Source organism: Pantherophis guttatus, chromosome 4 (genome assembly GCF_059756535.1).
Source record: "Pantherophis guttatus breed Tessera chromosome 4, ASM5975653v1, whole genome shotgun sequence".
NCBI lineage: Eukaryota > Metazoa > Chordata > Lepidosauria > Squamata > Colubridae > Pantherophis > Pantherophis guttatus.
Window position 1 is genome coordinate 122,193,374 of NC_142066.1, and position 23,006 is coordinate 122,216,379.

Genomic DNA, 23,006 nt, shown 5'->3' on the forward strand with positions numbered 1-23,006 from the left:
TAGCTCTTAGAATTCGCAAACTAGAATAGCTACAGCTACAATTCTGGAAGCTGATCCATACATTTGGAGAAATCTGTGCTATAATATTTAAAATGTTAGAAAATACAATTCTATTCTACTCCATTTTGGCATTGATTTGTAAATATTTTCATTAAAAGATCACATGAAATAAGTGCAAGGTTTTTGAATATGCTATTCTAATTTCTGCTTTCCTTTTTGCAATAAATATATCTAATCTACTTCTATATGAAATTTATGTCTACGTGTTTGTATTTAGATCCAAAAGCTGAACTATAAAGCTCAAATCTTTGATCTTTACATTTGTAAAGATCAAAGCTTGGAAAGTTTGATCTTTACAAATGTAAATCAAACTATTTATAACAAATTAAATAAAAGTTCTTTTCCAGATAAAAATAATTCCCCTGAAAGTAAAGAAATTAAGTTATCAACAGCTAAGGTCTGGTTCCATCTGAACTAAAACAATATAAATTGTATAAATTGCATATAAATCAAATAAAAAAAAAATGGATTACTACTAGATGGCAGCAAAGAATTACTCTTCCTGAATTTGTTTGATACCATCTAGTGGTAATCTAGAATTTGTTCATACCATCTACCATCTAGTGATAACCTAGATATTGTAATTCCCTAACAATAGCTAACTCATTCCACTTATTTCAAGAAAAATTATGGCTAGATAGTATTCTTGTTTATAGTCAGTTGTTTAACAGATTTTAGAATGCTATTTTTATATAAAGGGTATCAGCCTTAACAAAAAATAAATTCAGACAGGTGACAGCCATAATTTTCTTTTTTATTAAGGGATTTCCAGTTTCTGATTGAATCTCTCTTAAAAATTGAATCTCTCTTAAAAACATAGACATACATATCTATGATATGGCTTTCCTGGTGGGTTAGTTTTCAAACAAGACCTTTAATCTGAGAAACCTTCTTGTGCTGCTTTTTTTCTCATTTGCTATATTGTCAGCATTCCATTTGTTCATTACATTATAAGCGAAGGATGGTTTTCATATCCAAACTTAATCCTGATACATTATGAGAACCAAACAGAAGCATAAAATTAAAAATAAATAAATAAGACATATCAAGTTTCTTAGAATGCATAAACTAAAGCCACATCATATTAAATTATTTAGCACCAAAAGAGTTACATTTATTGTGTTCATTTTAATGATCACTGATTGTTTAATAATCATTTATTCCAAACATAACAAACATTTTCAAACATAAAAGCATAGAGATAAAAGCAATCTGATAGCTGAATAATATTAAATAATTCTGATATTTAGAAAAATAGGATCTCAAAATTTAATTCAAAATCTAAGCTTTTTAAAAGTTGTGCTGAAGTTTGTAAAGTGCTGTTCAAAGAACCAGTCCTTATATTTTAACTGGTCGTCTGATTCCATTTATAAGTTTTTTTAAGAGACACATAACAGTATATAGTACTTTTTAAGCAGATCAGTATCTTCCAAAAGTGCTCTCAAATTTGCTGACTACTTAATCTTCCAATAGTTTGTTTTGCTGTAATTGCAAATAACTATTCTTATATGTATATCTACATTCAAGTGAGAGACAGATAGATATGGCAGAGTGAGGGACTAATATAAACTTTCATCACATACCATGTTGATGTACAAAAGAAATAACTCTACTGCTACTCAATTTCTACAGTAACCAACCCCTCCCCTCTTCTGATGCACTATGAAGAGAAAATTTTTTTACTACCTTTATGTGCTCTTGGATCTGTGCTTGGTGCTGTCGTGTCAGATTCTCATGCTGTTTCTGAAATTCTGCTATCAAAAGCTGTTTCTGAATCTGCTGCTGATGTTGAATCAGGATTAATTCCTGTTGTAACTGCTTTTCCTGCATCAAGGGATCCATCATGGGTGCCATCATCCTGATATCAGTTCGCAAATCTAATGGTCTGACTTGTTCTAATCCAACAGGAATTTCTGATTTCACATCCACTAATATATATATATAAAAAAGTAGGGAAATAGATTTAAATTTTATGCATATATGAAATGAAGGTTTTGTTTCCTCTCTACTTAAATAGTTGTTGTCTTTTCTGGTATCTTGATAATACTATAAAACTGGAGATTATCATCAACAGTCTTTTAACTTTCCAAAGTAAATTTTGATAATATTTGTTGTAAATTATTTTAGTAAAACCTCAAAGCTCTTCTATCTTTGTTAAACTAATTTAAAATTAATGTGCTATGGATAGAAAAAAAATTAACTGCTGCTAATTTTAAGTCATGTCATTTGATTCTTGCTATCATAAATTAAATACCATACTTTTCATAATATGAGGCAATCTAGATTTCAATATCAAATATCAAGGGAGAGAGGATAGTTTATATGTAAGCCACATATCATTGTACAAACTGAATCTTCCGATTAAAAAAATTATAGGTTTTGTTTTCCTTTTAAATTTAGAGTAGCTTGTTAAAGAAAATAGAATATTAAATATGAAAATATCCACTGTCACTCCCTGGAAGTTCTTTCATTCATTTAATATTATATTCTTCTGCGTATGCATTACATTTTTGTTTGCAATATTCTTTATGAAAGGTTGTTAAATATCCATTGGTAATTGATTAATTGGTAAACATCAGAAAAAAGAGTATTGGGCAATTTATGAAGCAATTCATATGTTTTTATGTAATATTTTGCAAAAATAGGTAAAAACTTTGTTATTTAAATATTATAGCAAACTATGAAACTATAAGAGGCAGTTTATATATGGTACAGAAATATACTTTAAAAATATAGTACTTGTAAAGCCTCTTAATTTGAGGACATTCACAAATAAGGTGACCAGACATCCCGCTTTTGGCGGGACAGTCCCGCTTTTGAACAATTTGTCCCGCGACGTTTTAAAAAAGTCCCGATTTTTGGAAAGAATGTAGGGCCCAGTGGTGGGTTGCTCCCGGCTGCCTCCTGAGTCCCAGCTGATGGCTAGAAGGAAAAAAACTGTTTAAACTCTTGCCGTGGGGCTTCAAAGGGCCACCCTACAGCTGATCAGTGTTAAAAGAAAACAAATGAGTAGACCGATGCCTGCAAAAATAGAAAAAACAGCCCCTTAAAGCTTCAGCATAGGTTAATTAGCACAAGTTGATTAGATCGGCTTCCTGACTCTCAGCTGATTTGCTCTCAGCTGTTTTGTTCAGGGCTCTGTAGTTGCTAGCTGCAGTGCTGGAGATTTTTTCCCCCTAACTATGCTTTAAAAGCGAAACTGAAAGTAAAGCAGGGTCTTTGCTGCAACGTGGCAAAATGAGGCAGAGAGAGATTTCTTTTTCTTTTTCCTCACCAAAAAAGGTAGGTGCAAAACTGCAAACAATGGAAAATTTAGGGCAAAAGAGGAGAGTTCAAGATTTTAAAACACAAAAGAAAAAAAGCTCTATTTAACTAGGGAATTGTAATAATTGAGATACTATTAATTGTATATTGTGTTGAAAGCAGAAATGGTTAAGTTGTGGTTTGGAGGAATATATGGGGGAAATTATTTGGTTTATTATTATTGGTAAATATAATTAATTGATTTGTAAGAAATTGGATTGCATGGAAATAATTGGAATATTCATGTTCATATTGATTAATATACAAAAAAGATAGTTATATAACTAATTGATTTATATTAAAATGTTGAATTTGTATTAAACAACTGTATTACATAATTAACCAATGTGAGGATGGATATAAAAATAGATGACAATGGGAAGGGATATAATATAGAATAGAAGGGGAAAATTGAATTTGATTAAGATTAGAGATGAGGATAAAGGGTAATATTGGTTTTTTTAAAAAAATAGATGAGAAATAAATATGGCAAAAAGGAAATATAGAAATTGTAAATTTAATTGTAATGACTAAACACTGTTTATATTTGTGAACCGGCCAAATACTCTGTTGAAAGAAAATACATTGTATGTTTGTATGGGTGTTTCTAATTTTTGCTATTTATTCATATTTGTTCTCTTTTATTCTTTAAAGTTTAACAATTCATTCTTTATCTTAATACCTTTATATTTGTTTGGGATTGGCTTTCTTCCCTTTCATCTTTTTTTTTTGTACAGCAATCTTTCTCCTCAAACCTACCACCTCTCTCTTTTCTTTCCTTCTTACTTTCTCTTCCCCACCTCTTCTTCTCCTCCCTACTTCCTCTTCCTTTCTTCTCCTCCTCCTCTCTTCCTCCCTCTCTTACCCTCACTCCTACTCTAATTTCCCTTCCCTTCCTTCATCCCTCTCTATTGCTGTATCCTTTTATGCATATGGACTACTCAGAGGGCTGAAAAAAGTTATTTTTGACTGGTCCTCGCACTTTTGACCAGTCCTCAAACTTACGACTGTCCTCACATTTTACGTTTTTTGCCCTATCTTATCACCATGGTAAAGAGAAGCAGTTGTGAAATGAGTGACATGGTTGTTAAGAATGCTGCATGGGCATAAATGTGAGGACCAGTCAAAAGTGCGAGGACCTGTCAGAAATGACTTTTTTCTATACACATAGTCATGGCCACCCGGTCACATGACCAGCTAGCCACGCCCACCCAGTCACATGACCAGCTAGCCACGCCCACAAAATGGTGGGTCTCCCGCTTTACCAATATTAAAATCTGGTCACCTTATTCACAAAGCATGTTTAATGAATCCCCAACGACATTCATAGGAATGTAAATGTATTAGTGTCTGTAACACATTTCTGATATGAATTTGTAAGTTATGTAAGAAAATTTGTATAATTTTCCTGTTTGTCATGTTACGAATTCAGCATGTCATTTACAATATCTTGTATTATTGTATTTATCATTTACTCTCCATCCCTTGCGGAGATTCATGAATATATGAATCTATCTTAGACCACTAGGACATCTAATTCCTTATATTGTATGGATTTACAGCAATTCTTTCTCGTTGGTTAGAAATACCAGGGCCAGAGGGTAAAAACAGAACAAATGAAATATAAATCTTCATTTCCTTTACTCAACTATACTGACATTCCTGCCAAACTAATTTGCTACCTTTGGGCATTCCAACAGAAAGGCCATAGCTCTAAAAGTTTTTTTAAAATTTGTCCCATTTATAGAAAGACAAGAAATTATAAAATATTTAGAAGATTTGATGAAGTAATGCTTCTTCTTATTAGAGATGTCCATGGTGTCTAGATATAGCTATCAGCAGTATCCTTTTGTAATTGTATACCTTTGGAATTACCAATTATTGCTTAGTAGGATGACCGTATATTGGTTACCATGCTGTATTTTATAGCAAAATATAACTTACCGTATTTTTCGGAGTATAAGACGCAACTTTCCCACCCCTAAAAGGGGGTGAAAATTTAGGTGTGTCTTATACACCGAATGTAGCCCTGCCCACCCACTGGCCCCCACCCTTTGGCCTGTGCCTCGCAGCAGTTACCTCCTTGCAAGCAAACAGCAAGAAAAAAACAGCTCCTTTCAGCTTCAGCATAGGCTAATTAGCACAAGTTGATTAGATTGGCCTCCCAATGCTCAGCTGATTTGCTCTCAGCTGTTTTGTGCAGGGCTCTGCTGCTTGCTGCAAAGAGTGCTGGAGCAGATTTTTTCCCCCTTGTGCTAATCAAGCTATGCTGAAAACGAAACTGAAAGTAAAGCAGGCTGTTTGCTGCAAGGAAAAATTAGGCAGAGGCAGAGGGAGATTTCTTTTTCTTCTTTTTCCTCACTAAAAAATAGGTGCAAACAATGGGAAATTTAGGGCAAAACAGGAGAGTTCAAGATTTTAAAACACAAAAGAAAAAAAGGAGAAAGAAAAAGGCAAAAATAAAAATGGGAAGAGAGAAAACGAAAAAGAAATGAAAGAGAAAGATGTTATACATATTTAGAATTGAAATATGAATAGTGGTAAGAAATAAATGGGAAATCATGATTGTAAAAATGAAATGAATAATAATTGGAATATTTGTCTTTGTATTTTTGAAATCTAGACAATGATAAGTTTTTATTTTTTTACTTTTTTTAGAAATATGAATAAGTATAAACTGTAACAATTGAAATACCTTTAATGGTATATGGTGGTGAAAGTAAAAAGGATTAAGTTGTAGCTTGGATAACAGCTAGAATATTTTTAAATTTAATTAGGGAAATTGTAACGATTGAAATATTTTTAATTATATTTTGTGATGAAAGTAGAAATGATTAAGTTGTGATTTGGAGGATTACATGGGCAAAACTATTTGGGTTATTGGGAGTGTTTAAGATGTGAAAATGAGTAAAATAAGGGGAAAGCTCTATTTAACTAGGGAATTGTAATAATTGAGATACTATTAATTGTATATTGTGTTGAAAGCAGAAATGGTTAAGTTGTGGTTTGGAGGAATATATGGGGAAAATTATTTGGTTTATTATTATTGGTAAATATAATTAATTGATTTGTAAGAAATTGGATTGCATGGAAATAATTGGAATATTCATGTTCATATTGATTAATATACAAAAAAGATAGTTATATAACTAATTGCTTTATATTAAAATGTTGAATTTGTATTAAACAATTGTAATATTACATAATTAACCAATGTGAGGATGGATATAAAAATAGATGACAATGGGAAGGTGTAATATAGAAGGGAAAAATTGAATTTGATTAAGATTAGAGATGAGGATGAAGGGTAATGTTGGTTTTTTTTTAAAAAAAATAGATGAGGAATAAATATGGCAAAAAGGAGATATAGAAATTGTAAATTTAATTGAAATGAGTAAACACTGTTTAAATTTGTGAACCGGCCAAATATTCTGTTCAAAGAATACATTGTATGTTTGTATGTGTGTTTGTCTAAAAAATAAAAAAAAACTTTTTATAAAAACAAAAAAACAAAAAAGGTAGGCGCGTTTTATACTCTGGTATGTCTTATACTCCGAAAAATATGGTAATAAGGCCATGTAAAATATGCAGTTATTGTTAAGCGACACCTCTAGCTTTTAAAAGATATTGATTTTATATCTATGTACATATCTGTATACAATATTTTTATTCAAATGTATGATTGAAAGTTCTATGTAAAGATTTTTAATGGTGGATGGAGGGGAATAGCCTGATCAGAAGAATACCCATGGTGCAAAACAGATTAGTTTACATCTCATCCAGAAGAGGGCACAATATACAAGTATATCAAAGAGGTCTTCAAACAAAAATATACCACAGATTTGCCTTATTTCCTGATACGTATTTCAGAAACATAAATTTGGATCAATATGCAGTTCGATTTTTTTAAAGACAACATTGCTGTTTTTGTTCACTTTCAGCTCCCCCTTAGTTCAAAGAAATAAGGATGGAACACAAAAAGGATTCGCATTGCTACATCTTCTGATTTTTAAAAAACATATTTGCAGCAACAATGTGAGCTTATTATTTAGTTTTGCATATCTATTCTTTAATGCATGATATCTTATATTGAGAGTATAGATAGATATGAATCATGGAAGATACTAAACACCTCACTACGGTACTTTCTAGCAACATATAAAATATGATGGCTTGTATTACCATTAGTATTTTTTTTTTCTGAAAGTGCAATTGTAAAGCTCAATGCAGTTTATTTTCCCAGGTAACTATAGTTGTTTCAATGACAATATAAAATCTCTGGCTTTTGTTCTACAATTTATCACAGAATTGCAAATCCTTAAGTTACAAAAATTATCTTCAATTATAAATATTTTTTCCAAATCAAAAGAAAAGCAGGTAGCATAATCCCACTTCTGCTATTCAATTTCTACTGCAGTAAGCTACATTCAATTTCTCCAGCCTAAATATAGCAGCATTTAAACAAGAAATTAATAGTGCTTGGAGTAAAGAAAGCAAAGGCATTAATATTTCACCCAAATCACAAAGAAACAGCAATCAGTAAAATGATAGCTCAGTGAAAGATGACTTTGCCAATCTTTTAGATAAATCTTTTTTGGACAATGGTTTAGTCCCTTCAAGTCACAGTCTTATCATTGACACCTTCTATTTTTAGCATTAATTGCAATATAGGTGACAGAGGCTGGTCATATTTATAGTAGAGCAATGGATTTTCTTTTTCTCTCCTGCTACATAATAGGCCTCACCAGGAGCAATAAAAGTTACTAGAGCTGAGCAAAAATTGTGCTCCTTTGAGATTATCTACAGTGGCAGAGTATAAAATGTTGTTCACATAAAAAAGCAGAAAAATATATCTATATCCCTAAGAGAGTAAATACAATGCAAATATGTAAAAAGGAAAGTACATGTAACACAGAATATCACAAGGAAGACTCAGCTAGAAAAATACTTTCCCCCACCCCACCATACACAGTGGCCACATGCTACATATTCCTAAAATAAAAATCCTAAACTATCAAATGTCTTCATGATTGTCCAACTATTTTGGAGATGATCCAGTGCAAGATATTGAATAGAATCACTTTTAATAGTAATAAGTAGTAATAGTTGCAGAAGGGGCGTTGGTTTTACCTGAGCCACACCTTCTTGTTGGATGGAGACAGCAGCCAGGCATGAGTATGGGTTGTACTTGTCTGTTCAGATTGAAGGACTGAGTCTGTCAGAGCTGTCAAATCCTGCCCCTGTTGCTAGGGCTTCCAACTTTTGGCGAAGATGAAGAAACAGACTTGATGTGTTGGGAAAACAGAAAAGGTTAGTAAGGAAGACCAGAGTGGAAAAGGGTGGGGCTGGCTGCTGTCTCCACCCAATGAGAAGATGCGTCTCAGGTAAGACCAACACCCTTGTCCATTGTGGATGGAGACAGCAGCCAGACATGGGACATACCAAAGCTCACTGTCCCAAACTCCCCTTCAGTGTGAACCTGTTGCAGGACTCTATAGCCAAATACAGCCTCAGCGGAGGCAAGGTTGTCCAATTTATAGTGCCTAACAAAGGGAGAAGGGGAAGTCCAAATCGCCACCCTACAGATTTCCAGCAAGGACATCTGAGTAGCCCATGCTGCTGTTGTAGCCGTGCTGCGGGTAGAGTGCGCTATCAGATGAGCGGGCCATAGCAAGGAGCGCAGCCCATACACCTTGGCGATCGTATGCTGGATCCACCTGCCAATGGTGAACATATTATTCAGCCACCTAGAGAGACTGGAAGAAAGGATATAAACAAGAACTCCGTCTTTCGGAAGGTAGCAGTTCTCTTAAGGTATATCCGAAGAGCCCTCCGGATGTCCAATGTATGCCAGCAGCGCTCCAAAAGATGAGCCAGGTGGGGGCAGAAATCAGGCAGGATGAGTTCCTGCATGCGATGAAATGGGAGTATTGACTTTCAGCAGAAACAAGGGATCAAGACAGAGGACCACATGATCATAGTGAAAAACACAGAGGTCACTTCAGATGGAGAGGGCGGCAATTTCTGAAATCCACCATGCAGATGTAATCACTTCCAAAAAAAGCGATTTTACATGACAGCAGGCAGAGGCTGGTAGTCCGTAAGGGCTCCCGAAAGAGAGTTCAGCACAACTGACAGGTCCCAGGTGGGGTACTTGTGAATTACAGGAAGGCATAAATTAGTGGCCCCCTTTAGAAGTCGCTATATGGTAGGATGCTGGGATAAGAAGGTAAGGGACCCACAAGTTAGAACTGTTGAGAGAGCTGCCACCTGGCTCCTAATGGTGTTGGGCGATAACCCACCATCCAGTCCGTCCTGGAGAAATTCCAAGATCTGGGCTATCGAGGCCTGGAGAGGAGAAACCCCCCACAGTCACACCAAGCACAAAACACCCGCCAGATGGCCGAATAAATCGGTTTGTAGAAGGCTGCCACGAAGCCTGAATAGTCCGGATGACCCTGGAGGAGAAATGGTCCCCACTCACAGCACACCACTCAAGCACCAGGCGGTCAGTTGGAGCCACTGTGGGTCTGGGTGGACCAATGTCCCCTGGCTGAGCGAAGCTACGCCCTGAGGGATCCTCCAGGGTGAAGCCACTGACAATGTCATGAGGTCTGCAAACCACGGCCGTCTTGGCCAATGAGGCGCGAGAAGTAATACCTCCGTTAGTTCATCTAGAATTTTACAGATCACCCATGGCAGGAGTGGCAGAGGGGGAAATGCATAAAGGAGCCCCTCCAGCTATGGGTTGCTGAGAGTGTCCACTCCTTCCGCTTGCAGGCTTAGATAACGCGAGAAAAATCATGGGAGTTGGGCGTTCGATTGGCTTGCAAATAAGTGCACCTCTGGGATGCCAAATCAGGCCGTTAGGTCCCTGAAAAGCAAGTGCAGATGCCACTCTGAGTGGTCGATGGCTTTCCAACTCAACCAGTCCACCTGCACATTGGACACCCCGAATATGTGCTCCGCTGTCAAGAAGCCAAGGTGTCGCTCTGCCCAAAGTCCCAGCCTCCTGGCTTTGAGCATCAGGGACTTGGATCTGGTGCCCCCCTGGCAATTTATGTGAGCCTTTGTAGCGACATTGTCCATGAGCACTAAAATGTGCTTGCCCGAGAGAGATCCCTGAAACCGATGGAGATACACTGCTCTTAACTCCAGCCAACTGATGTTCCGTCGTTGTTCGCAGGTGCTCCACCTGCCCTGAGCAACCCGTGACTGGAAGTGTGCCCCCCAACCGGAGAGACTGGCATCCACCCCAGCTGCTGAGGCCTATGAAACAGACAGCCTTTTGTGAGGGCTGGAGACAACCACCACTTAGGGATCGAAGAAAGTCCTTGGAGACCTGGACCTTGGCCGATGATGTGACTCTGCCCACCTTCTGGAATGGCAAAAGAAACCATTGAAGGTTCTGCACATGTAAGCGAGACCAGGGAATGTGGAAATAGCTGATATCATTTTACCCAGGAGCTGCAAAAGGAGAAGGGAAAACTTTCGTTCCCGTAAAATCCTATCAACAAGTGACACTAAACTGACTTGATGCTCCTGGGACAGATAACTCTGCCCTCAATATAACCAATCACTGCCCCCAGATGGAGCACACGGGTCGTAGGAGTCAAATGACTCTTCTCCAAGTTAACAGAGAACCCATGGGATCTGAGGGTCGACCTGGAGGTCGTCGGAGGCTTGTAGGGCAGAAGGGGACAAAATTAGAATGTCATCCAGGTAACACTGGAGACATACTGCCCTGGATCTAAGGGAAGCAGCCAAGGTGGCTAACACCTTGGTGAAACAATGGGGTGTAGAAGAAAGTCCAAAGGGTAAAGCCCTATAGTGATAATGAGTACCTGCATAATAAAAACGTAGATACTTCCGATGAGAGGAAGGGATCGGAATATGCAGATACGCCTCTGTGATGTCAATAGAGGTGAGAAGTCACCCTTCCTGACGCCATCCAGGATAGATTGAAGTGATTGCATTAACCATCTATACACAACGTACCGGTTCAATCATTTTAGGTCAAGAATGGGTCTCCCCCCCCCTTAAGATTTGGGAACAAGAAACAAGAGAGAGTAAAATCCCTGCCCAAGTTGATCCTCCAGCACCTTCTGGATAGCTCTAATGTCCAGGAAGTGCTGCACAGCCAATTCCATGAGGATCCTTTTGTTTTTATCATTAGAAAGTGGGCAGCATATAAAAAACGTCGAAGGAGTGGAGAGAAATTCCAGGGATAAACCAGCTCGTACAGTATCACTGACCCACGTGTCAGATGTAGTTGACTCCCTTTGGGCGGCAAAGAGGGACAATCTATTGCCAATGGGAGGCTTGGGAATGCAATCAATTACGGCGCCAGAGCAAAAAGCTTCATCCCCCTCGAAAGGCCCATTTACTCAAAAAGGGTCTATGTCATGAGGAGCTATCTTGGATCCCTCTCAGCCTCAAATTGAAACTCCCTTGGCCTCGGGAATGACCTGCACCCCACTCAGAATCCCGGAATTTAGGGCAATATTAAAACGGGAGGTAACGAGAGTCCCCTCAATGCTGGGCAGTTGGCAAAATCTTCCATTTGTCTTTGGTTTCAACGAGCAACAGCTCCAATGCCTCCCCAAATAATTGAGCCCCAGTAAATGGAGCGAAGGCTGAACACCACTTATGGCGTGCATCTGCTTGCCAATGCCTCAACCGAAGTAACCAGCAAGTGACCACTGCAGAAGCCATCGTATGGGAGGCAAAACGGGCAGAATGCAAGGTGGCATTGGCGGAAAATTTTACTGCCGCAAAAATCTTGTTAAGATCCTGCTGGGTTCTAGTGTCCCCAGCAGGAAGTTTCTCTTAAAGTTGCTTAAGCCACAGTAATGTAATCCTGTTAAAAAATGAGGCCGTCGTAGCTGAGCGGATAGCCCACACAGCCCCTTGGTGTGCTCTCTGGAGCAGCTGATCCGCTCTCCGATCATTGGGACGTAAGCTTTCTTCCGGCTGACCCGGAAGAGTGGAGCCGGCAATCAAAGTAACGATGGGATCATTGACCATCAGAGTCTGCAGCACCGATGCTAACTCAGGACCAACGTTGAAGTATCATGGCTGCGGAAGTTGGAAGCGGTGCCACTCCCAGAGATGTCCATTGCCATTTGACCACATCGACGAACAAATGGGGAGCAGGAATAATGTCCACTGCCCGATCCGGTTCAGAAAATAGAGAATCTGCCGCTCTATGTAACAAAAGCAATGTATAATTGGTGGCAGGTGAGGAGAATTGGGCCACATTGGTGGCCTTGTACAATAAAGATTTAAAAATATTAGGTGGGAAAAGACTTATAAAGGCCAGTTGGTCAGGCAATAAACCCTCATCATCAGAGAGATCAGGATCTCTGTGCTCAACCCCTTCAAGGAGCAATGGATATCTCCCAATCGAATGGCTAGGCGAAGCGGGATCACCATATAATTGAAATTTGTCTAAGTCGGGATCAGTATGACGGTCAGAGCAGGGTTGGGAAAATGGAGCCCCGTCAAGAGTTTGATGAATTGTGCTGGCAATGATGGCCTGTAGATGTCAGGCAAGATAAACTCTAGGCTGTCCTCAAGACGCACAACGGCCAGTCTCAAGGGGCCAGGACCGGGAGGATCAGCTGCTGGGGCCCCTTGGATCCCGTTATGTGAACACAGTGCCAAGTAGGCCAAATGAACCTCCCATAGCCACGTTGTAGAGATGGCTAATGGGGCCCTTTGTAAGGAGACTTGGTCAGGCAATCCAGCTGGCGGCTCTGGGCAACAAGGAGGAATGGGCAGATGGCTTGCGTCAGGTGGCTAGGTCAAGGCAGATGAGGTGATGGTCATGGCCTTGTTAGACAGTTTCTGGAGGACCTGATCCCTCCCTTGTTCATCCTGAAGGGACGCCTTCGAAGCGGACTTGCGCCATGCAGCATTAGAATGATGCTTAGAAGCACCTTTATCATGATGACTGCCATTCACACCCCCAGTGGTAGATGGGGCTGGATCGTTGTTCCTCGGGCCAGAGTGTGGTCTCCTAGGAGATCTTGAGGCCCCTGACCTCTTGGACTTGGTCAATGCCTTAGGCATCTCAAAGTGGCCGCTAGCCGTGATGTAGAGGTGACAATCCTTAACAGGTGCCCTGAGCAAACAGCATCTTCAATAAAGGCCGCCTCACAAACATGTTGTTGTTTTTTCCTCAGGCAAGTCCAGGTGATATCAATGAATGCCACCGGAGGCATGCGAGACGGCTACAGGCAGGCGGCTATGTGGGATGGAGCGAGCAGCCCCAGAAATTTACTCGCTGTGGCAGAGAATAAGAATCTGGCACAGCACCCAATAATGGCAGTCATGTCTTTGGAGGGAGCGCGAAGCTCCACGATAAAACTTGCCACTGCTGCTGTGATTGGCGGGAGTGCAAAAGCAACTCCGAAGGCAAGCCGCAGCTGCCGCTTTCAGGGAGGGGAGCACAAAACTCCACAGGCAAAACGCCGCCACTGCTGTCGATGAACAGGAGCGCAACGCTCCACAAGCAAGCAGCTCCAAAGCAGTTGGCAATTGGTTGTCAATGGCCCAGAGGCAGGCAGCCAAACAGGAGCGCAAAGCTCTGCTGAGAATTAGAGGAAGCAGGCGATGTCAAATAGATCAAAATGGCTACCTGACGAGCCGATAGAAAAGGTGCCAAACTTTAAACCGATTGCCCAATGGTCTCGGAAGCGTGGAGCTCCACTATCTGACTCTCAGCTGTCCAGGGAGCGCTGGACTCTACAAGGAGATCCTGGAATGCCTGCTAATCAACGGGTCCCAGGCAGAGCAATCTTTAAGGACTCTGCTGACAGCTGAGAGGCCCCTGTAAATGGCCAGAGCCGAAGCTCTAGCTGGAGGGGACTTAAAGTTCCAACAATGGTATAATGATTAAACTCACAGATTTAGAAAGTCTTGAATAAATCCGTAGTAATAATCCAGAAAGACAAGTCCAAAGTAAAGCAGCAAATAAGTCAGAAATATAGGAGAAATCCACAACACGTGTGTCCAGTCTGATGGACTGAGTCAAAAGCTGGAAGTCCCTAGCAACACGGGCGGGACTTGACAGCTCTGACAGACTCAGTCCTTCAATCTGAACAGAGGAGTACAACCCATGCCCATGCCTGGCTGCTGTCTCCAGCCACATTGGAGAATATAAGCATATTCACATCAGTTTTCTTCTTCAGCCTATTTTACAACCCTATCTGGATGTAGTAATTAATTTTTCTCATCTAAGGCCTATTTTATTTAAAACTATGATTTAAAGAAGACACTTTAACTGGCTAAGTTTTCATAACACACTTTGTCACAGTATACAAACTATAATATCTAGATCCTCATATACTAAGCCAATCTCAAATAAACCAAATGTAACTAAATATGCTCCACAAGGCTATGCAAGTGCTTCTAAATAAATGCTTTGCAATGGATGAAAACATGTGCATGTATTTTCTGAATTATTAATCTATCATTTTATTTTGAAGACCCACGTGAAATTATATTTGCTCAGAGTTGGAAGCTAGATGGACAGGAACTGTGGAGATGACAGAAGCAATGTCTTGCAGTATCATCTGGGAAGTTTTGGTGCCTGTGGACAGGATCTTCTGTGATGTAAGCACTACCAATTGAGAACTTGATCCTTGTCCCTTCTGACTAATTAAAGCAGCACATAAGACAATGGATCAAAACTACAGTCAACATTTAATTGCAGGAAAAATATTTACAACTGCCTTGAGAGAGGTACTGGTCTGCTCTTTCCTCAAGATGCTTGGATTGGATGCACAGACTCCTTATCTTTGGAATAACTAATCCCTGAGGAATGAATGTGTCTTAGTAGTATGACCTTCTGGAAAATAATTAAACTTTAGCTTTTATGGTAAGCATTTAGCAATTAAACAAGTAGATGAAGATTTATATAATTATTGGCTGTTACTGCTTACAAAATTTTAAAGTATTTTTCTACTGGTTTTGATATTGATGAGTTGAATTAAATAGCTGTCAAATATATGATCCTGCCAGCTTGTATAGGTATGTATGTATGTATGTATGTATGTATGTATGTATGTATGTGTGGTGGGTTGCAAATGGTTTGGACCGGTTCGCAGGAACCAGTAGTAAAACCGGTGGGAGGTCCCCTTACCTATGACTCAGTCCCCTCAGTCCCTTGACCCGGACTGAATCATAGGGTGATCTGCGCATGCGCAGAAGAGCGTGCGCAGGCGCAATGCGAACCGGTAGTAAAGGTAAGTATAACCCACCCCTGGTATGTATGTAAATACATACATATATGCATGCATACATAGACCACACACGTATACAAAATAAAAACTATGTAAAGTTCCATACAATATAATCAGCAAATACAAAAAGAGGGAGAGAGGGAGAGGAGCGAGGGAGCGAGAGATACAAAAACCCAGTAATGATCAGCATAATCACTGTATGGAGTCTCACACACAACTAGATCACAAAGCCCAGTGGCAGAACCACATTTTAAGGGCTTATGAATCAGTAGTGTTGGGCCATCAAATTCCAGAATGATGTGGGCAGATACCCCAAAAGAAAAAGTTTTTTTCCTGACCCTGCCTGATTCCCTAACTGGTACGACTCATAGTACGTCTGTTCTGTTGGACACAATGGGCAGGACAGACATAATTGGGGAGGGAAGGAGAGGTCCCTCAAATAATCTGTGGCAATGAAGGGCCTTACAAATCATTAACAGCATCTTAATTTTACACAGGAAGCATATGGGTACCAAAGAAGTTTATGGAGCAGAGAAGGAATGTTGAATAATGAAGGCACATACATAACTGACCTTTGCTGAATTCTGGACCTATAGCTCCCAAATAAGTTTTTCCACAGTGCGTTTACTCTTGGATTGTAGTGAAAATTTTGGAAATTGGGAGTGGCAGTTTATTATTTGGTTCATTATTATATTTTCTTTAAATATTTCTATATGCAGCAGAAAGAAAAAAATAAATGTAATGAATTATACGAGATTTTGATGGTTAATGCTTTTATATCCCAAGAGTCCAAAAGGCAAGCACAGATAACGATATACTTCTAACACTTAACAAATCTAGACCAAATCATACTTTCAAACACTTATATTCAGTCACTTAGAAATGTCGCTTTATATTAAAAGCAGTTTTATATTGATGTTATTAATTGGCAGGGGACTGAATTATTGTGAAACAAAATTACAAGTTATGACAACATCACAAAATAATGTTAACAATCCTAAATATATCTTAGTTTATTCGTTGTTTTTTAACAGAGATTTTAATCCAGAAACAGAACAACTTCCTACATGATAATAAGGCAATCCTCATTTTTTTAATGTTTCTTTTCCTAATAAAGAATCAGAATTTCTTTCCTATACCTAGCTTCTGATGAGTGCAAGATAAAAATAGGGCAGAGATAAACATGGATTTAATCTTCAAATTTACTTGAGTACATTAAATACTAAATTGCCATTCTTCTACCAGCTAGCTGGTATTCAAAAACAAGTCTGCAAAAATGCCTCCTACTGATGTGGGTTTTTCAGCCACGTCAGTGTCACATCCTGAGTTGCTTGGCTATTGCAATGAAAAACCATATGTTATGTAGTTAAATGTGGGTAAATGTGTCCTCATTCTCAAGTCTTAAAGATTATTTGCCAGCAATCAGTTCAGAATATTCAGAAAATAATTCTCTCAATAGTCTAGTTAATGAAGTTCACAGAGTAGGATCCTCCTTTGAATGATGGCAATATGGCTGCTTGCCTTTTCTACTTCATGCACATAACGATGCATTTGAGGAAATAGCTCCAAATGGAAGTTTGTAGTTCAAAGAATACAGGTAAGTACAGGATGATTATCATAGACATTTGAAATTCCTATTTCCCATTCTAATTATACAAATGATAGAGTACATGTTCAACTTCAACTTCTCTCACATGCAAATAACAATACAGTATGTGTTCATGTATCAGCAGTATATCTGATATCGATTGATCAGAGATATTTATAACGAGATTTAATAGTGCTTTCAAGAAATGTAGAACCAGGGAAGCAGATGTAGAGAACAGGCCTGGCTTGAATTTGCCTTCCACGGTTCTCTATATTGTAAAGAGTGATGCACATATTGAATTCTAGAGGCTACACTAGAGATTATGCTAGAGATTATACATGAAAGTTATTGGCAGAGTTCACTTGGAGGTTTCAAAGAAGCTCAATTGCTGTTGGGATGAATAGAAAGTACAAAGATGGGAACAAAGCTATTCCTCTCAAACAAGCAATGACATTATTTGAATTACATAAGTGGTATGGTAGTCTTTAATATCTTCATCAATTATTTAGACAAGAGGATAGAAGGGAACTCATCAAATTTGCAGATGACACTAAGCTGGCAGGAATAGCCAACACTCCAGAAGATAAGGCTTAAAATACAGAAGGATCTTTTTTTTTTAATTAAAGAGTTTTACAAAAAGAAAAAAACATTTTTTACAAGTATTTCCCCATCCCCCCCCTTCCTTACCCCCCCCCCAAACTTCCCAGAACAAAATACAGGGTATAACAATTAACAATCATATGCTAAATTAAGCTAATTAACTAAGGATTCCTATCCCCCCCTTCACACTTTAACTCCCCTTTTACTTAAATATAAATACTCTTAATTTTTCTATTCATTCATAAGCTATTTGATACTTTTTAGTCCGATATTTGTTTTGAATATAATCAATCCATCTTCTCCATTCCGATATATATCTTTCTTGTGAGTGATCTTTCAAATATGCTGAAATCTTCGCCATTTCTGCCAGATTCGCTACTTATGAATCATTTGTTGCATGATTACCATTAACCTATTTGCTAATATTTTAGCAAAAATCTTATAATCAGTATTTAAAAGCGATATTGGCCTATAATTCTTGGGTTGACTACGGTCTTGATCCTCCTTTGGAATCAATGAAATAAAAGCTGTTCTCCAGGAAGGGGGTACATCTCCTCCGACTTGAATCTTGCAAAACAGTTCCTTAAGCGGTTCTACCATTTCTAACTGCAAATTTTTATAATAAATAGCTGTCAGTCCATCTGTGCCTGGAGCCCTTTAACTGTTTAATTGCTACAATAATTTCTTCCGAAGTTATTGGTTGGTTCAGTCCTTCCCTTTGCTCTGGTGTAATTACAGGGATATTCTCCTCCTGTAAATATCTGTCTATATCTTTGCCTTGAATTGTATCACTAGCATATAACTTTGTATAGAATTCTAAAAAAGCTTTTTTAATCATATTTTGTTGATATACCTCTTTACCTTTGTATTCTATTTTTTCTATAGTACATAGCTTTTGTTTTTTCCTTAACAAGTAGGCTAACCATCTACCTGGTTTATTTGCATTACAAAAAGTGTTATGTTTAGCATATTTTTTTTTTTTAATTTATTTTTATATGCTGCCCTTCTCCGGAGACTCAGGGCGGCTTACAATGCGTTAAGCAATAGCCTTCATACTTTTGTATATTTTATACAAAGTCAGCTTATTGCCCCCACAAACCGGGTCCTCATTTTACCCACCTTAGAAAGGATGGAAGGCTGAGTCAACCTTGAGCCTGGTGAGAATTGAACTTGCAGTAATTGCAGGCAGCTAGATGTTAAATGCTGCCTTAGTAGGAAGCATTAGCCTCCTACGCCACTCAGCTCCATATTGTAAGTTAGTTGCCACTTGGTCTGCCATCAACATATTAAACTGCCCTCGCAACAAATTTATTGTTTCCTTTATTTTCTTATCTGTTGGATTTAATATAAGTGCCTGCTCTTTCTTTTTTTATTTCCTATTCTAAGTCCCTCCGTTTCTTTTCTTGTCTACGTCTATATTTATTATTCAAATATATTAAGGTTCCTCTCATATATGCTTTACTTGCATCCCAAACCATTTCCATAGGCGTACCCTTGTGCATATTCATAGCAAAAAATTCTTTCATTTGTTTTTTACATTCTTTCACATTTTCTTCATACCTAAACAAATTTTCATTTAGCCTCCAAGACCTTCTAGCTCCCTTTTCCTGCTCTAATTCCATCCACACCGGACTATGATCAGATAAAATTCTTGAACATATCTTCGTCTTCTTTACCCTAGAAAAGAAATCATTAGTAATTAATATAAAATCAATCCTAGAAAAGGATTGATGTCTATCAGAAAAAAAAGTAAAATCCTTTTCTTCAACATTTCGTTCCTGCCAGATATCTCTCAACTCCATATCATCCATTATATCAAAAAAAAGATTTAGGCAATCTTGCATGATTTTGGGTATTTTGAAGTAATCCTTTTTTGTCCTTTTGGGTATCCAATACGCCATTCCAGTCACCCATTAATATACACGATTTATAATCCCATTGTATTATTTTGGTATGCAAAAGTTTATAAAATTTTTCTTGCTGTTGGTTAGGAGCATATCCTCCAATTAAAAGTGTTTTCTTCCCTTCTATTAGGAATTCAATTGCAATATATCTTCCTTGACAGAAGGATCTTGACAGACTTGAACATTGGGTGCTATCTTAACAAAATGAAATTTAATGGGGAAAAAGTAGAGTTCTACATTTAGGCAAGAAAAACCAAATGCACAGGCATAGAACAGGTGATACTGGCTCAACAGTAGTTACTGTGAGAGGTATCTTGAGAGTCCTAGTGGACAATCATTTAAATATAAGCCACCAGTGTACTGCAACTGCAAAAAAAGCTAAGGCAGTTTTAGATTGCATTAACAAAGGGATGGAATAAAGATGACGTGAAGTGTTAATACCATTTTATAATGCCTTGATAAGATCACACTTGGAATATTGTATCCAGTTTGGTTGCTACGATATAAAAAAGATATTGAGACTCTAGAAAGAGGTCAGAGAAGAGCAACAGAGATGATTAGTGGAATGGAGGCTAAACATATGAAGAACAAGTGCAGGAACTAGGTTTGTCTAGTTTGGGTGTTGGCAACCCATAGTTCCGGAGCTGCATGCGGCTGTTTCATTCCCCTGCGAAGGCTCCCACTGGCTGGTCCCACCCCTTGCCCTCCCCTCCCTGTCACTCCTTGCCTGAGAAGGTAAGGGTGATGGTGGCGGATGGAAACGTTCTCCATATTCCAGAGTGGGAGAGAAGGGGCGTTGGTCCTACCTGACATGCTCCTTCTCAGGGAACAGGGAAGATCATCCAGGATTGGGTAATACTTTGCTTCTCTGCTTGGAGACCAAGTCAATTTTTCTTGGCCACACCTCCCTTGCCTGGGTGCTCCCCAGTTTGACGAAGGTGCAGCGAAGATGATGATGATGATGAGGCTCACAATCTGCAAAACAGAAGCCCCTCCCAGACTATGGACCAGACAGTCATCAGGGTGGGGGTGGATGATCTTCCTCGCACCCTTAGAAGGAGCGTGTCAAGTAGGACCAATGCCCCTTCTCCATATGTGGCGGGGAAGATCATCCAGGATTGGGGCTTACCAAAGCCGGTTAGTCATACGGGAGGGAAGCCGTTTGGTCCAAGTCCCCTGCGTTGCACGAGCGCTCCAGGGGACACCTTTGGTCAAGGCTGACTTAGCCGAAGAGCAAGCTTCCACCTGCAACAGCAGGGACAGGGGATAGGAAGACCAATGGCTCCCAATAGAATAATGCGTGTCCTGCATTCCAGGCGTGGCCACAGCACAAGGCACTGTGCTGTGAGGCATGAGGCACCAGGCGATCCAGAAGGACCCATGCGAGACGATGGCCGTCTGACTCCAGTTCTCAGAGATGACAGCCCGACCTTGGTGCCACTGGAGGACACCTGAAAACAAGAAAAACAAACGCCATCCCCCACCAAAGGAGAAGAACCTTCATGGGGAAATGCTGCGAGACCACCGACAGTCAAGCCCTGCCTGGCCACCTGCAGAGCCGGATAAGACCGTCACTGAAAGGCAGCGGAAGGACCTCTGAACATCTGTGACCCAAAGAATCAGCTTTGGACGAAGTGAAGGTCCAACAGGGACCCCTCCTTGGTGGACTGACCGCTGGTTAGGCCTGCCATCTACAGGAGCCATCAGGTTGACATGGAGATCACTAACCTTCCTAAACTTGCCAGGGTCCGGTGATGTGGTTGAGCACCACTGGAAGCTGCCCAGCCACTCAGTCACATAGGGAACAGCGCCCCATGGTTATTAGGAAGAAACTCCAAGCCCATCTGCCAACACTGGATACAGGGAACCACCCGTCCACAGCGGGTGTCAGATGCCTATCCTGGTAATATTCTGTGGTGGAGAAACTCCACCATGACACAGAGCCAGTGTGTAGCCCCCGCTCAAGCAGGATAATGAAACGAAAGTTGACTGGGTAGGCTGTCACCACCTACCATCGGAACGGCCTGTTAGAGGCTGTAATGACTGGAAATACACTGGGAAGAGAAACCACCCAGCCAGGATTCACAGGACCAGCCAGGCGGACAACATAAAACAAGTGGTCCCAGATCCAAGGTAGGTGGAAGGGAAGCAGATGAGCACCCCTGAGGAGCGAATGGAGGATGTATAGCCCATGTCCCCATTGTTGCCTACCCGTGGTCAAGGTCGCAGTAGTCAACCATGTGTTGTGGCCCGTAGAACCAGGCAGGATCAGGAAGCCAGTCCCAGGCACTGTAGCAGTGACATGAAAGGGTGCCAGTTGGGGACACCAGTTCCCCTGTGCGTGGAACCCACAGAGGAACTGGTGCTAGACTGAGCATTTTGGAGAGCCAAAGGGTCTCACCACCCATAGGACAGGGAACCCATGCCCTAGCAGAGGGCATGTGAACAGGAACTCACAAGGCATTCCAATTCCAGGTAGAGATAGGAAGCCTGGCCAAGCTAGAAGAGTTGTGCCAACCCAGCGTTCCCCAACTCCTTAAGAGTCAGCATTTTGTCCTGTCACTGCGTTTTTGTATTTACCAGCAGAGCTCATTATTTCTGGACTGTCAGACTTTCCGTAGCTTGCCAACTTTTGTTATCAGTAACTGATATTACGTGTATCCGCATTCCTTTCTTCGACTTCACACTTTCCTTTTGTTCTCTTGCCAAGAAAAGTCCGACTGCTGAGAAGCAGCCAGCATGAACTTTTATTCAAAATGTAACTAATTAGATCAGGTAGGTGTTTTATTTTCTTTATAACAAATAAATATGAGTTTAATTAGAAGATGTATTCCGGTTTTATTTTTCAAAAGTATACACAAGGAAAATGCCACGATCCAGGCAATTACCCTAGGAAGGTAACGGGGCTGATTGCCTCTGACATGTCCAACCTACCTGCCCGTGGAGTGGAGCACTAGGCAATGAGTCCCACACAGACTCAGCCTCCCCTGAGAATCGGAGGGCCCGCCACCCTAGGCCTAGGTAATCTTTGCCCTGCCTGAAGCCTGGGAACGGGAACCTGTAAGGCGGCTTATAATACCTGTGCAGAGAGGTAATCCAGAATAAGGGAGACGTGTCCGTCCGACACCGAGCTCCTGAGCTACAGCGATAGGAACCCATCCAATGGTCCTGCCTATTGAGCAGCGGCTCAAGTCAATGAGCCCCCCCATAACTAGTCAGCATGATTGGAAAAGTCTGCCTTCTCCGCCAATGGCTGACTTTTAAAACAAAAAGTTTTTATTGTTTTTTAAATTCAAACAAATA

General features: G+C 39.9%; 1 protein-coding gene across 3 annotated transcripts in view; it reads right to left on the reverse strand.

Moving 5' to 3' along the window:
• HDAC9 (histone deacetylase 9) overlaps positions 1-23,006 on the reverse strand; it is a 180,316-nt gene that overhangs the window by 53,671 nt on the left and 103,639 nt on the right. For all 3 annotated transcript variants that reach the window (XM_087892714.1, XM_087892713.1, XM_060685682.2), the window contains one exon: positions 1,747-1,988. In XM_087892714.1, the coding sequence (XP_087748840.1) occupies positions 1,747-1,988 (242 nt within the window). The remainder of the gene's footprint in view (positions 1-1,746; positions 1,989-23,006) is intronic.